Source organism: Thamnophis sirtalis, unplaced genomic scaffold (genome assembly GCF_051295495.1).
Source record: "Thamnophis sirtalis isolate CommonGarterSnake01/CBP01778 unplaced genomic scaffold, rThaSir2_p1.2 scaffold_2, whole genome shotgun sequence".
Lineage (NCBI taxonomy): Eukaryota > Metazoa > Chordata > Lepidosauria > Squamata > Natricidae > Thamnophis > Thamnophis sirtalis.
The window spans coordinates 52,364,072-52,379,254 of record NW_028261382.1 but is presented as its reverse complement, the minus strand read 5'-3'; the positions used below and the strand labels follow the sequence as shown (position 1 = coordinate 52,379,254).

General features: G+C 45.1%; 1 protein-coding gene across 1 annotated transcript; it reads left to right on the top strand.

Annotated features, from left to right (window-relative positions):
* Positions 1–4,181: 4,181 nt before the first annotated feature.
* VPS37B (VPS37B subunit of ESCRT-I) lies at positions 4,182–12,241 on the top strand (the record flags this gene model as incomplete). Its single annotated transcript, XM_087705524.1, is given in 3 exon segments — positions 4,182–4,353; positions 7,873–7,955; positions 9,034–12,241. Coding segments are annotated over 3 exon segments (714 nt in total), but the record flags the coding sequence as incomplete, so codon positions are not given.
* Between the last annotated feature and the right edge of the window lie 2,942 nt (positions 12,242–15,183).

Here is a 15,183-nt window from a genome sequence, read left to right as displayed (position 1 = left end):
GAACCAAATTTCTCCTGCATAGCCCAATCACGTAGTTTCGCGTCGAACCACGGGTATCCAGCTATCCGACGATATAGAAAAGTACATTAAGTGGGAAATCAACTCTTCTTGACTGCGATGTCCTTTTAAGTTGTTTTGCTGTGTCTGAGTTACATTTTAAATGTTAACGGTCGCTGTGTGGAAGACCCAGAGGCAGAAATAACAATCTTGAGCATTTTATGCCTGTATTTCCCATTGTGTGTCTTAGATCTTGATTGCAATTGGGCCAGTGGTGTTCATTTAATGCGATGCCTATGCAAAGCCATTTGAGCAGGTCTGGATTCAGTCCGGAGGTGGCTTTGGTTCAGTAAACTCTGACTGCCATTACCCCCTTCTCTTCAATTGGCACAGTTACTACTTTCTTAAGTAATTGGCCTGTAATTAGAGACAAGAGTCTGGAATCAATTAATCACTGGGCTACGCTGCGTTAATTTTTCATGCTTTCAACATTTTAAAACTCTAGGATTACAAAGGAGAGGATTTGCTTACCCCTTGAAAGTAATTTTCCTCCACGGGAGGAAAGTGAAGAAACCACTCTTGCTGTGAAAACTCAACTTTTAACACCCTTTTTGCTCTCTGTCCCTGAAATAAGTTATTGCTTTTGAAAGGGGGGGGGGTTGTGCCTGATAAACTTTGCTTGTTTTGGTGTTCTTCCTTTTCCCAATTCTTAGGGTTTTTTGCCGCTTAAATTAAGTAAAATGATCTGTCAAAATAAATTAATCTCAACCAAAGCTCTTAGAAATGCATTAGGGTGGTTGCCCTAGGTAAAGGTAAAGATTCCCCTCGCACATATAGAGTCGTTCCCGACTCTAGGGGGCGGTGCTCATCTCCCTTTCAAAGCCGAAGAGCCAGCGCTATCCAAAGATGTCTCCGTGGCCGGCATGACTCAACGCCAAAGGCCCACAGAACGCTGTTTCCTTCCCACCAAAGATGGTTTTCTATTTTTCTACTTACATTTTTAATGTGCTTTCCAACTGCTAGCTTGGCAGAAGCTGGGACAAGTCCCGGGGGCTCACTCCGTTATGTGGCGCTAGGGATTCGAACTGCTGACCTTTCCTACCGACAGTCTTAGCCACTGAGCCACAGCGTCCCTCGTGCTATAATATGACAGTATAAATTGTTATCCTTTGCAATGTAGGACTCTCGGAAGCATAACCTGGTCAGAAATCAAGTTAGGAGAGGCTTAAAAGGCTCCGGGCTAGGCCAATTGGTAGGATTTCATAGACAAATCCCTTGTATTCCCACCAAGTCCTAGAAGAATAAACAAACAATCTAATAGATAGAGAGATTTCTTGGCTCCATCGCCCTGTTTTCCAGCCTCACAGCGAATGTGGTCATGTCCTCTTCTGCCAACGTGAAATTTGGTTTTAAGACTGCTAATTAACTGTGCCAGTAACTACAGGCTGGTTTTCTGTTCTCCCGGCCAGTCAATTAAGAAAAACCCAAGGTTTTTTCTTTCTTTTTTAACTAATAGCTTACTCTGTCATCATGGTATGATGATGTTTAAATGCGCAAAAGGAGGAGGGGGGAAGAGTTCTCTTAAGAGGGCGAGGAATCACCAACTGGTTGGGAAAGAACCCGAATTTGGCTAAACGAAGGGGGTCTTTCTTTAGAATACAGTGGCAGATGTTTTCTATGAAAAATATCCATGGTAGTAATGCAAATCTCCAGATCAGATATTCACTACGTCGGATTCAGCCGGTTTGCATTGGTTTGGGGCGAACCGGATGTTAATTTTGCATCCAGTTTGCCGAACCGGTTGTTGCAAGGACTGGTTGCCCCCCACCCCAATTCCTTTCCTCCCAGGAGTTTCCACGTGGCCCATTCATCATGCCAGATAAGCGTAGGGCCTGCACGGAGGTTCTGGGAGGGCAAAAAATGGGCCTCCGGAGGGGGTTGTTTTCGCCACCCGGAGGCTCAAGGGAAACCTTTGGAGCCTGGGGAGGGCGAAAACACCCCCCCCCCCCCGCACCATGGTGCAGGAGGTGGAGTAGGCCACATCCACCCAGCAAGTGGGCAGAGAACCGGTTGCTAACATTTTTCAATCCCACCCCCTGCAGTCTTTGTATGCCACATACACTACGCAGTAATAGTCATTATTAGTTTGGGAAACTGTTGTGGCCCAGCAGGAGCCATTGGAGTTGCCACCAGACTCCAACAGTGAGGGGCCCTATGAGTTGGCTCTGGAGGATGTGGAGGACCCTGGACAGGATTCCGACTCCGAGCAGGGTGCAGAGAGGCTGGTTGGCCCCCAGGAGGCGCCTGAGCCTTGGACCAGTGGGGAGGAGACAAGGGAGAGTGATCTGGACGCCAGCAGTGAGTTGTTCCTGGATGCCCGGCACCGAAGAGCTAATAGGTGTCAGGAACAGTTGCGCAAGTACAGGGGGTAATTGCACTCAGCTGGTGGTCATTAGGCTCCTCTCCAGACTATAAAAGGACTGCTTGTGCACACGCCCCTCTTGCAGAAGTCAACGCAGGAACTAATGTTGAAGAACATTATTGTGAGCTTGGCAGGCTGGATTGCTGCCACGCCTTATCTGTGCTGGATTGCTGCCCAAGCTTATCTGTGCCGGTTTGCTGCCAAGGACCTGTCTGTCTGTTAATTAAATGCCGTAACTTATCTTTGGCTTGGAGTGTGTGTTGGTGTGGGACGAGGGGGGTCAGAACAGGAAACTTTAACAAACAGTGAATGGCTTAATGCATTACAATAAGCTAAAGCGTAGAGCAGGGGTGTCCAGCCTTGGCAACTTTAAAAACTTGTGGACTTCCAACTCCCAGAATTCCCACCTTGGTTTCTCAAAAATGTCAGTGTGCATTAGACAGTTGTTTTTTTTTAAAAAAAACACATTATAATAGATGAATCTGTGAGTGGGATTGTGTCTAATTTGAGCTAAATATAACATTTTTTATTTATGTGCCCAAAATAAGAAAACTGGCGATCTGGAAAAAAAATAGAAAGCAGAGAGAGATATATATACCATGAGTCCTAAGAAGAAAATATAATTAATTGAGTATAAAGAAGGGGTTCACCTGTGCCTTCCTTCGTCTTAAATTTTAGCCGAGCAATTAATATAATATAAGATTGTGTCACAAGCCTGTTGGGAGTTAAAAGAGTTAAAAAAACAGTCATTCCCAGGATTAACAAACGAGGCTGCCCATATTGGTCCAGTGCCCTCTTTCCCACAATGACCGACTAAAGAGTTTCCACTTAATGGCCAACATCTTTTCAAGCAGCTCCTCTGTCTATTTTTTGATGGTTTTAAACGGCCTCACATGACTCATCCTTACGTGGCTTTTAATATCTTGGGGGCTGGGGTTTGGGATAAAATGGAAGAATGTGATTCATTGCGGTACTCAGTGTTCTGTTTCTCGCGTCTGGAGGAGGGGGGAAGACGCCAATACAGGGGGGGGGAACGCCAGGCACCAGCTGTCTTCCCAACACCCCCCCCCCCCAGTCCTTATATCGCCTTTATAAAGGAATTGGTTCTTATGTCCTTGCTTTCCCTTCTCGTTCCCACCATTCATCTTAGATCGTAAACTCTTTTTTTTTTTTAAAGTTGTGTCCCGAGAATTCTCGATTTGGAAAAGCCTCTTCCATCTCCGGCGGGCCGTTCTGTGCATGCTCAATAAAGGGGCCTTTATCAGATCTGTATAATCGAGGAAGCCAGAAGAGGGGAACAGTGGTCCCGCTGTTCGCTCCCGCTGAACGGCCGTGTCACATCGCACAATTTCCCTTTTGATCTACGGGGTCTCATTATGAGGTCTCGCAGGAGAGACGTTCGCCAAGCCAACTTGTACGGCTTCCCCCCCAAAGCTCCTCGCTTCGCTTTCTCTTCTCCTCCATAAATTAAATGTATAAATCAGGGTGAGGGGCGGATGGGGGAAGGGATGGGGGGTGTGACAGCTTGATTTACATTCTGGCTGTGTTTTCCCATCTGCTGGTTTCTTCTGAGCCAGGCAGGCAATCCGGATTGCGTGTCTCCCCCCCCCCCCACCACCACTTTTCCCCCCGCTAATTAATACGAACACCAGAAAAAAAGTGGTTGACTGCTGTGCTTCCCCACCAGAGAGAAATTCAGAAATTTCCCACCTCTGTAATTAATTTTCTGCCTAACCGTCTGCCTCTTTTTTCTCTCTTGCAGGCCCAAAACATTCAGCTTAGCAAAGACATGACCCTGGCCAGTAACCACAGCCTAGCCGAAGGAAATCTCTTATACCAGCCGAAATTAGATGCCCTGAAGGCCACGTTAACCCAAAAGTATCAAGAGCTACAGGTTCTCTTCGAAGCGTACCAGATAAAGAAAACCAAGTTAGGTAATGCTCGGGAGGAATGAACTCAATCCCCTTTTCCTTTCCAGAAGCGACTTGGAGTAGCTGGCGAGCGATTGTGGGTGCACCTCGGTTCACCCACATAACACCTATCCTCCGCGAGCTGCGCTGGCTACCTGTCGATCTCCGGATGCGCTTCAAGGTGCTATTAGTCACCCATAAAGCCCTGCATGGTAGTGGATCTGGATACTTGAGAGACCGCCTCCTGCCAATTACCTCCCTGCGACCAATTCGATCTCATAGATTGGGCCTCCTCCGTATTCCATCGGCCAGCCAGTGCCGGCTGGCAACTACAAGGAGGAGGGCCTTCTCAGTAGTAGCCCCGACCCTTTGGAACGAGCTCCCCGTGGAGATTCGTACCCTCTCCACCGTCCAGGCCTTCCGCACAGCCCTTAAGAACTGGCTATCCCGTCAGGCCTGGGGACAAGGATAGCCGCCCCTCCCGAATGATGAATGTATGTTGCTTATTACTTTTATTATATGTGTCTATGTCATTGTTTGTGTTCCCCCTCCCTGATTTTATGTGAGCCGCCCTGAGTCCCCTCAGGGAAAAGGGCGGCCTACAAATGTTAATAAAATCTAAATCTAAATCTGCTGCAAATTGTAAGATAATATAAATATGTGGCAAAGGACGGGTTTGATTCAGTCGCTTAAGGACGTACACAGCAGCGGTTAGTTAATCTGGAGATATTTAAATTTATCCACTCTTTCTATCTAAAGAGGAGCCTTCATTGAGATCGTTAGTGATTAAAACACGTTTTAATTTAGAACTAAAAGTAATACAATAAAAACAAAACGTAACTTAGGGCCAGCCGATGTTTGGTAGCCTCCGTGGTTTGCCTATGAAAAAGCTAAAACTTTTGTGTGAATAAACATTTGGGGAAATGAGATGTTGATAAGAACAGATACATCCTGCACGCTGGTCCTTCCAGTCCCTGGAGGTGGCCGCTCCATTTGGAAGGCTGCCATGTTTCCTTGCCCAGCCCTCAAAAAAGCTCTGTGGAATATATTGTCTCGTAACAAAAACAGGGAGTCAGTGAAGAGTGGCAGAAGTTTCCAAGCAGCTGGTATTATTTCAGGACTCATCAACAAGACAGTAAGCCATTTTGCCAAAGAGTTTAAACCCCCACATTGGTCCTATCCTACTTCGGCTCTCTAATCAATCGATCACAAACATTCCTCTCGCTCGGTATGTATGCATGGAGAGGTGCGTTTGTGCTCTTTCTGTTCCTCTCGGCCTTCTGGTATACCGCCTAGCACAATTGCCATCGGGGGGCTGTGTACAAAATATTTGCAAAGCAGGGAGTGGACTTTGATGGAAAAAGAGTTAGGCGCGCCCCCAAAGTCCATTAGGGAGTTTTGGGGTTGGGTGGAATATTTGAATCAAGATATCCCAATTTTTTTTTTTTAATAGAAAGTTTTTTTTATTTTTGTTACATAGGCAACACAATCACATAACAATAGAAAAAGAAAGGCAGAGAAAAAAGAGAGAGAGAAAAAACCCGCAAAAAAAGAGAAAAACAAAGCCCATCATCCCATGCAGTATGTCATTTGATTACAGGGGTTTTAACCTTTATCATTCTTATACATTCATTGTTTCATTTAATAGATTATGATTTCGTATGGTTTCTTATTCCCCTGCCTGTAGCAATCCATCCCTACTACGATTCCCCCCATACACACACCCCGTATCTCTCTGTTATATATGTATGTATGTATGTATGTATGTGCTGATAAATAGATAAAGGGAGACTAGTGTAGATCTATTTCAAGCTATTTAGCTCTCATCAGCTAGCCATACCCTTGCTGGGAATCGAACCTGTGCAAGGGTATGGCTAGCTGATGAGAGCTAAATAGCTTGAAATAGATCTATACTAGTCTCCCTTTATTTATTTATCAGCACAAATATAACAAATGTAACAAAAAGGCAACAGTAAAAAATATTGGGTTTCTGTCTGGATGGTCTCTTGTGACGAGCCGAAGGACAGAGAATGGAAGTAGTGATCTTCCTCCCATATTTGGGCATACCAGGGGTTGTGACTTTAAATAAATATATAAATAAATAAATAAATAAATAAATAAAAATAAAACCATCATCACATGCAGCATGTCGTTTGGTTACAAGTGTTTTAACATCTACATCTTCAAATAATATTTACAGTCTCTTTACTGTTTCATGTAGTATAACTAAAAGCCTCATTTTCATTCTACAATATATATTCAGTTAACATTAGCATTATTTCCCCCAGAAAGTATACTTATATTCATTATTGTCCTTGCATTTCATAAGATATCCCAATTTTGAGGCTGACTTCCTACCCCCTCTCAGTAATAAAGAGGTGCCCCCAAGCTAAGTTCCTTGTTATTACGTGTAGCTTTCTTTAAAAAAATGTACCAAACCAAAAATGTCCATTCTTAACAATCCTGGAATCCATCCAAGAATTAATGTTTAGTGTTACATGCTGTATTTTTCGGAGTATAAGACACACCAAGATTTTGAAAAGGTAATTTTTTTTAAAAAACGTTTTTGCACTCTGCAGATCTCCCAAACCCTCTACACGCCTCATTTTTTGTGAAACAACGGGGCATGCATAGAGTTTGAGAAGCCTTCAAGGTGGTCCTGGGAGCTGGGGGGGGGGGCAAAAATGAGCAAAAAACTGCCTGTTTTTTGCCCCTCAAAAGGGCATGCGTAGCTTTTAGGAGGCTTGTAGAGTGCTCCGGGGGGGGGAGCCAAAAATGGCTCGTTTTCCCCTCGTTTTTACTCTCCCCAGCCCCCAGGACCACTTTGCAGGCTTCCTAAAAGCTATGCATGCCCGTTTGGGGGGGGGGGGCAAAAAAAACAGGCCATTTTTGGCTCATTTTTGCCTCTGCATGTCCATTTTTGCAAAGGGGGCGGTGTTTTGGATGGCCAAAAATTCTGTATTCAGTGTATAAGACGCACCCAGATTTTCACCCTCATTTTTGGGGTGGGTGGGGGGAAATGTGCGTCTTATAGTCCGAAAAATACTGTAAGCATAGAATCTGAACAAAATTAGCCATGGTTGCAAACTCCTGCAGTGTATTGAAACAGAGCTAAAACATTGCGCTTCCATGTTCTAAACTCAAAAGAGTTAATGCCTCTTTCCCCTTGAACATGCATGTGATATGCGTGTTCGCTTCTTACTGGCCCAGCCTCACCTATGCACTTAACTGTTTAAATGTCAGTTCCAACCGACAGCACACACGTCTTGCGGGGCAACTAAAGTCACAAGTGCCCAGTTTCTAGCTCAGGCTTCAACCACTGCACAAAAACTCGGTTTTCGGTTTGCCAGGAAGGAAAGCCGTTGCCAGCACATAATCATTGCGGGTTCTGAAACCTAAACGCACTGCAGTCACGTTCATGGCCTCTCTTCTCTTTTACTTCTAAAATTGTTTATACTCCGTGGTGATCTTATCATTCGTTTATGAGCGCGACTTTAATTCATGGCTGTCCCTCTTCTCCCGCCCCCTCCTCCCGGTTTGCAGACAGACAATCCAATAATGCTTCGCTGGAGACCCTCCTCGCGCTTCTTCAGACGGAAGGGGCCAAAATTGAGGAAGACACCGAGGTAAAACACTGTAGGAAACATCTGCTCTTAGGACTTGCTGGAATAGTTTCTGAGGTTTCAGGGCTGTCTATATAAGTGCTTTTCTTCGGTCAAAGCACCCGTTCTGCCCGAATATGGGAGGGAGCATGACTGCTTCCCTTTTGAAGAGCCGAGGTGGCGCAGTGGTTAGGGTGCAGTACTGCAGGCCACTTCAGCTGACTGTTATCTGCAGTTCAGCGTTTCAAATCTCACCGGCTCAAGGTTGACTCAGCCTTCCATCCTTCCGAGGTGGGTGAAATGAGGACCCAGACTGTGGGGGCGATATGCTGACTCTCTAAACCGCTTAGAGAGGGCTGAAAGCCTTATGAAGCGGTATATAAGTCTAACTGCTATTGCTATTGCTATTTTGCCTTTCAGGCCCTCCTCAGGAGCCAGTCGCTTACGCAACAAACCATTTTGTGCTACGTTTTTACTGATAAAGAGACGAAGGGAGACTAGTCTAGATCTATTTCAAGCTATTTAGTTCTCATCAGCTAGCCGTACCCTTACTGGGATTCGGACCTGGGCTGTTTTTACATGTTAGGCAGTTGTATTAGCCTCTAAGCCACAAACTCTCCTCCCTTATCAGCTGAGCCAAGGAAATGATTAAGTGTTATGTCAAAGCACCTGGCGTGCCCAAATATGGGAGGGAGCACACTACTTCCCTCTTGCCTTTCAGCTCCACCCTAGGAGCCTTCCAGGCAGGAAACCATGTTTGTGTTGCCTTTGTGCTGATAAATAAATGAAGGGAGACTAATATAGATCTATTTCAAGCTATTTAGCTCTCATCAGCTAGCAGGGATTCGAACTTGGGCTGTTTTTACATATTAGGCAGTTTTATTAACCTCTAAGCCGCAAATTCTCCTCCCTTTATCAGCTGAGCCAGGGGAGTGATTAATATTAATATATATAAATAAAGTTGCCGTAGGCTAAGTCCTCTCTGCCGAATTACTTTCTAGCATTGAGAGAGAGAGAGAAAGATGCTGTGAGAAACGGGCTCTCTCTTTCCAGACTGTGACCCTCCCTCTTTTCCTCACAATCCCTTCCCTCTTTCCAACAGAACATGGCCGAGAAGTTTCTGGACGGCGACGTTCCCTTGGATGCCTTCATTGACGAGTATCAGAGCCAAAGGAAATTAGCTCACCTCCGGCGGGTCAAAATCGAAAAACTCCAAGAGGTGGTCCTGAAAGGACCCCGGCGGCCCCCGGTGCCCCCTCCACCCGTACTTCAGACTTCAGAGGCCAACACGCCTCCTTCGGTTATGCCTCGCCGTAACCCTCCCCCTCCCCCTCCGGCGTCCGCGGTCCCAGCAGGACGTTTCCCGACACCGTTTATGGCGGCCATGGGCCATAATCCGTACCCGTACCCTCCACTGCCCCCGAGGACGGGGGCTCCGCCACCGCCAGGCCATGGGCCGTCGCCAGGTTACCCGAATCCTTTTCTAGCGCTCTACCCGTCAACGCCGCCTCAGAGGCCCCCGCCTCGCCTTCCTCACAATCCCGGTTTTATCATGGAATGAAAACGCCATTGTTGACTCTTAACTCTTCTTGTACACTGGTGCTGGCCTTTACGAGATCCTTAAAAGCTGGAAACCCAAGCGAAGTCGTGGGGGAAAATCTACAGGGTTCCGCGCAGGAAACAGTCAACAGCTCGCGCATCGGTTTTGATCGTTTATTTTTTGTTTTAATTTAAAGAGAGAATCAGCATCTCCGCCCAGCGGTTCCTACAAAGAACGTCAAACCAGTGTAGAATTGGTGAAATGCTTCCGTGGTAGACTTGCCTTGTCCTTCCGAGGAGATTCCAGTCACCCTGGAGCCAAATCCCAGGAAATTCTTCAGTTCTTTTTTATTATTATTATTCCTTCATTGGGAAGAAGAAGAAAAAGCAATTCCAGAAAACGAAAACCTCGTTCTAATCCCCGGACGGTAGCTTTTTGAGTATATGTTCTGCGAACAGACTCCGCGTCGAAATGGCAATAAAAAATGACTCGTGTTGTTGGCGGCAACAAACCACGTTTAGGGACTAGCGAGCTTGCGGTTCGGAGTTAGCAAATCTTTTTGTGCATTAGCCGCTGTCGGGGACGAGTTGGTTCCCCCCCCCACTACTAATGTAATCGGGGCCCTGTTTGAGCAACAGGCTGCCAACTTTCAGTGGGCAGGCGAGGGTGGGAAAACCGTCTATTTGTGAAAACCTCAGGATGTTAAAAAAATAGCAAGCGGGGATTTAAATCCCGGCTCTTGAGGTTAAATCAGGAATATTTTATCTGTGCCACTGGAGCTAACACCCTCCTTCTGTTTCTTGTACCTCTCTTTCGCCCTACATCCGTTCACGACTTCTGGCGTGCGATGAGGGTTGTGTGATCTCTGATATACCCTGTTTTCCCGAAAATAAGACCTCCCTGGATAATAAGACCAATCGGAGCTTTTGAGCGCATGCGCTAAAATAAGACCTCCCCTAAAAATGCTGCAACACAGCAGCAGCCATGAGGTGACCACGCTCGCTTCCTCCTCCTGCACCTCAAAAATAACAAGACCTCCCCCCAAAAATAAGGCCAAGCGCTTATTTTGGGGGGTCAAAAGAAAATAAGGATGTCTTATTTTAGGGAAAACACGGTATTTTCCTAGAAGGGTTCTAGAAAGTCTTGGCTTTCAATGTATCTGGGAAACGTGAACCCAGAAATATTCCTGGGCCCAAGCGTGACTTAATGCTTGTCTCTTTCTAAGCCGATTAGTTCCTCCACCTTTTATTATTCCCAATCCTTAATCCTAAACCAAAGTTATCCTCTACCTGGAAACCTTCAGATTAAAGCAAAAAAAAAGACCCCTTCTCCCTTCCCCCTTTCTTACAAATCTTTTGTATGCTTCAGATAATACCCTTTTCTTAAAAAAAGACAGTGAAAGGATTATTTTTTATTTTTTGCAAAAAACAAAAATTGGATCCGTGACCTTGTGTGAAAAAAATTCACCTGTTCAGAAAACAAGTTGAAAAGCATTTCCTAATTCACCGGAGCATCCATCTCTGAGCAAGTGGGTCTTTACCGCATCTCTCTGAGTTCTACATGAGACCTTTTTCTTAAAACAGAGGGTTGTTTTTTTTGTATATGTCATCCAACACTTCTCTGAAATTGGTGCTGCCACAATTATGTTTGCAAAGGGGGAAAAAAGGAAAGGGGGGGGCAGTTTTGCACCGAAAGGTATTTTGAAGGGAGTGAAAACGAGGGAGCTGTGAGAAACAGGAGAGTGTGAAGTTGTGAGAACGCTGCATCCATTATCAGATTTTGTTGCCCGTTGTGACTTTCCGCTGGTTGCAGAGCGTCCTGTGATTTCTCTTTTCTGGAAGAACCCAGAGGCCTCGCTACATCCAATTCCAGCTTTCCTTTTTTTCCCCCTTCCTCCTGCTTGTTTCGTTCCATCTGCTCCTTACGAGACTCTAAAATTCATCTCCTCTTCACGGTGACCCAAGCTAATTTACCATGATTATTACTTCACTTCGCCCTGGCCTATCGCATCGTATCCATCGTACTTTTCCTAAGCGATTCCAGAATAACTCTTTTAGAGTGGAAGGATCCATTTTTAAGCCATAAGCTTAGGTTGAAAGGTTAGACAAAAAAAAACTGGGTTACAATTTTCGTCATTAATCAAGCCAGTCTATACTTGTAGTTCATCTGCAGAATGCCACTTAGAGGGCAGAGTTAGAAGGAGCCTTCTGAATTCAAAATTTTGAGATTATCTTTGCCAAAACAGGTAGCGCCGAACTAGCTCTGCAACTTAATTCCAGCCCCTGAAGATGTGAGCAATTGTGGGGGGGAAATAGAACAAGAGGAAAGCATTTTTATGCTTTAAAAAAAGACAGCAGAGGTATGCAAGTCTCACCTGGCATTTTATACCCTCTGTCACCGTATCCCTCGCTTTGTTTCTCCGCGACGCGGACTGCGTGGGAGAGACGCCGCGAAGCTTCCAATATCCCAGCTTGTTAAATGGCCCTGAAAATGGATTCACTCCAGGAGAACCTGCCCCCCCCCTACACGTTCTGTGCAAAGTTACTCCTTGCAGGGCAGCCCTTGAAGACTTGAGAAATGGGGGGGGGGGGACACACCATTTGCAAGATCTGCCCTCCAAGGGAATCATAAACGTCAAGAACCGTTTTTGGATGTGGCTCAACCATTTGAGTGCGCTCGAGCTGATGAGACAACTCTGTGTGCCGTTTGCGAAACACTGGCGGTTAAAAGTCGCAAAGATGAGTTGATGCCAATTGCATTTTGTCTTTTAGCATGTCACACAAACACGTTATTTTTTTTTTAAAGCAACAGGGAATCAAGAACAGGCCTTAAAGCACCCATTTCTTGGCATTTCTTGCTTGTGATTTCCCACCTCTCTCTCTTTAAATGGAGAAAAAGTGTGACTCTGAATTTCTTTGTTCGATGTGTCTCTTGATTCTTCCAGCAGCATTGCAATTTCACAACATAAATTGGGTGTTTCTCCACTGTTAGGAAAGCGGTTTTAGTTTTTAAGGAAGTTTCTTGTTGTGTAGCCGAAGCAGCAAAATACATTTCTTCTAGACAAACGGGTCTGATCCAGGAGTTCTCAGGTGCTTAAATGTCTCAAGGATCATACACTTTCAATTCCAGATTTTGCACACCAGCAGTGAGAATATCTGAATTCCCCAAGAAAAAGGGGAATTACACCCATATATGAATTTTATAGAGCTCTGTCTTACTCTCAATATGACTCCGATCATCATGTTTCTGTTAAGACACAGTCTCTCTTCCCCCCTTCCCAAAAAATATGTGCTGCTCATTTACTCTCCAAACAATACACTCCTTGTGCAGAGAGACAAGTTTTGGTAGAGGCTGCTACAGCTGTGACACGCCTAAATTTTGTACATGTGCTTAGAACCTGTGCCTTAGAATGACCGTGTCGGGAAGAAATTCCTTTTAGAAATCCCTTTTGCTGTTCCTCTTTTTCACGTGTCAAAAGAGTTTGGGAGGAAATCCATTGTCTGGTAGGGAAGGCAGATCTTGAGTTTTGGCTGAAAGATTTATTTTTATCGGGGAAAGAAAAGTTTGGTCTCGTGGCAGGAGTTTGCCAGCTGGGCAGAGCTAGAGGAAAGGTTGACGTTAAATCAGGGTTGCAATCTTTTGGCTGTGCAAAATTAAAACTACTATTATTATTGGAGCTTGGGTAAGATTGAAACTGGCGAAGGTCATTGCTAATTGCAGGTATTTCGATTTACATGGAATTAAAGTCAAAGAGCTAGTTGAAAAATATTGCTGGGAGATGAATGAATCTTCAGCTCCTTCACAGTGACAAGCCAGAAAAGCTGTTGAGTCACAAAACTTGCACAATCTGCAAGTTTTGGAGAAAAAAATGGAACCCCCCGCCCTCCCCAAGCTCCAGTTGGTGAGATCCCCTACTCACTAAAGTAGGGATGATGCTGAGATTGTTGCAAATAGGCGTCCCCCCTCTATTTCTTCCTCTGTAAGTTTACACCAGTAGTTAAGCCACCTCTTGCAGGTACTCAAGGTGGGATGGTTAGAGGCATCAAGCAGAATTTTCTCCGGTGGTGGGTTCGGTAGCAATAAGTCATTATCCGTGAGGTCATGGTACTTCAGCCTTCCAGGACCACGAGGATGGCTTAAACTACCTTCAAAGACTATTGTTCTTCGCCCAAAATCGGTCCTCGCGCTGCTTCTGGAGAGCAGATTTCCAACAGCCGAGATGCGGAACAATTTCCTCTTTTTTTGCTCAGGGTGGATTGTTCCTCGCTCACTTTTGATAACAGAAGGTTTGCACGAGAACTGTTTTTAAAACGGCCCTTAAACAATAATAGCCAACTGCATTTGAAGCATAAGAAGCCATGTTTCCCCAAAACGGGGGGGGAAAAACAGCTGCAATTTTATACCGTGGTCTTAATCGCCGCCCTTTTTTTTTCTCTCTCTCTCTCTCTCCAAAAATATGCAACTAGAGAAGGATGTTTGCGACGGTGTGGAATGTCCTAGTAAACTGGCTTGACTGGTTTCTTTCTTGATTAGCTTTTGGACTGTGCAAAAAAAGCATCTTGGTTAGCCTTTATTCACTCAATGCCCAGCAGCAGATCCGCAGATCGGTTTACTGTTTTTATTTCTTGGAAGGTATGCAAGAAAAGTTCTCAGTTCTCAAGTCTGAATTAGGTTATTTCTGACCTGGGACAGGAGGCGGAAGAGGGAGGTCATTTAAGGCCATTTGATAAACCCACAGCAGGACAGTTTTCCCCGATGCTTTGGGGCTTCAAATCAGTGGTTTTTAGCGTTTTATTCTGGAACAAGCCAGTCCTAAACTACGACGCGGCAGCCATTGTCTCCGAATGTGCCTGAGATGCTGGCAAATTCCTCCTTCCTTGCTTTCTGGGACGGCTCTTAAATGTGTTGTACAACTTAGATTGTGGTCTCGAAAGGCAACTGTTCCTTTTTTTTTTCTCTTGTAGAATTGCTGTTTTATATAGAAATAAATTTTTGGGGTTGCAGTGATTATTCATTAAAAAGAATCCTACGTTTTTGTACCAATCGTTGTTGCTGGGTTTTTGTTTAAGGACATTTAATTTTCAAATTCTTGCGGTATCCCGTGAGTCTGTGGGCAACATTTGAGTCCTCCCAACTATCCGTCTGATAGTTCAACCATTACAGAGAACGATCATCTTACTTAATGGTGCTGGCTCGATTTTGTAAGAAAACGGAACAAAACAATATTTAATTGGGTTTTGAGGCTAGGAATTCAGATGGCCATTTCTATACCCTAACTTGGGGCATCTTCGTAGGCCTGTCTCAAATTGCATTCCCAACATTGTGTGATGATCAGTGGGTTAAAAAAAAAGGGTGTGTGTGTGAGAAAACAAACAGAACTTCCTTCCTATCCAAAATCTAACCCCATAAATCAGATTCGGACCAGAACCGAAAGAAGCTGCTTTATTTTTTAGCTATAAAAAAATCTCCGGTAACTGGTACGGCTGGAGTAAGGCCCTAATTGCTGCTTAGATCCTCGGAGAAGATGTGGTGTGCTGGGAATTCAATACCCCATCTACCACACCCCTAAGACTTTTGCTCTTCCGGCTGAATGGCCAAGAAAGGAGACTCTTTGTAACTCAGGGTTGGAATGAAGAGTCCTTGGCCTTCGCTGGGCTTGGTGGTTTTTCTTGCCGACGTTTCACGACCCAACTAGGGGATAGCATCCGTGCT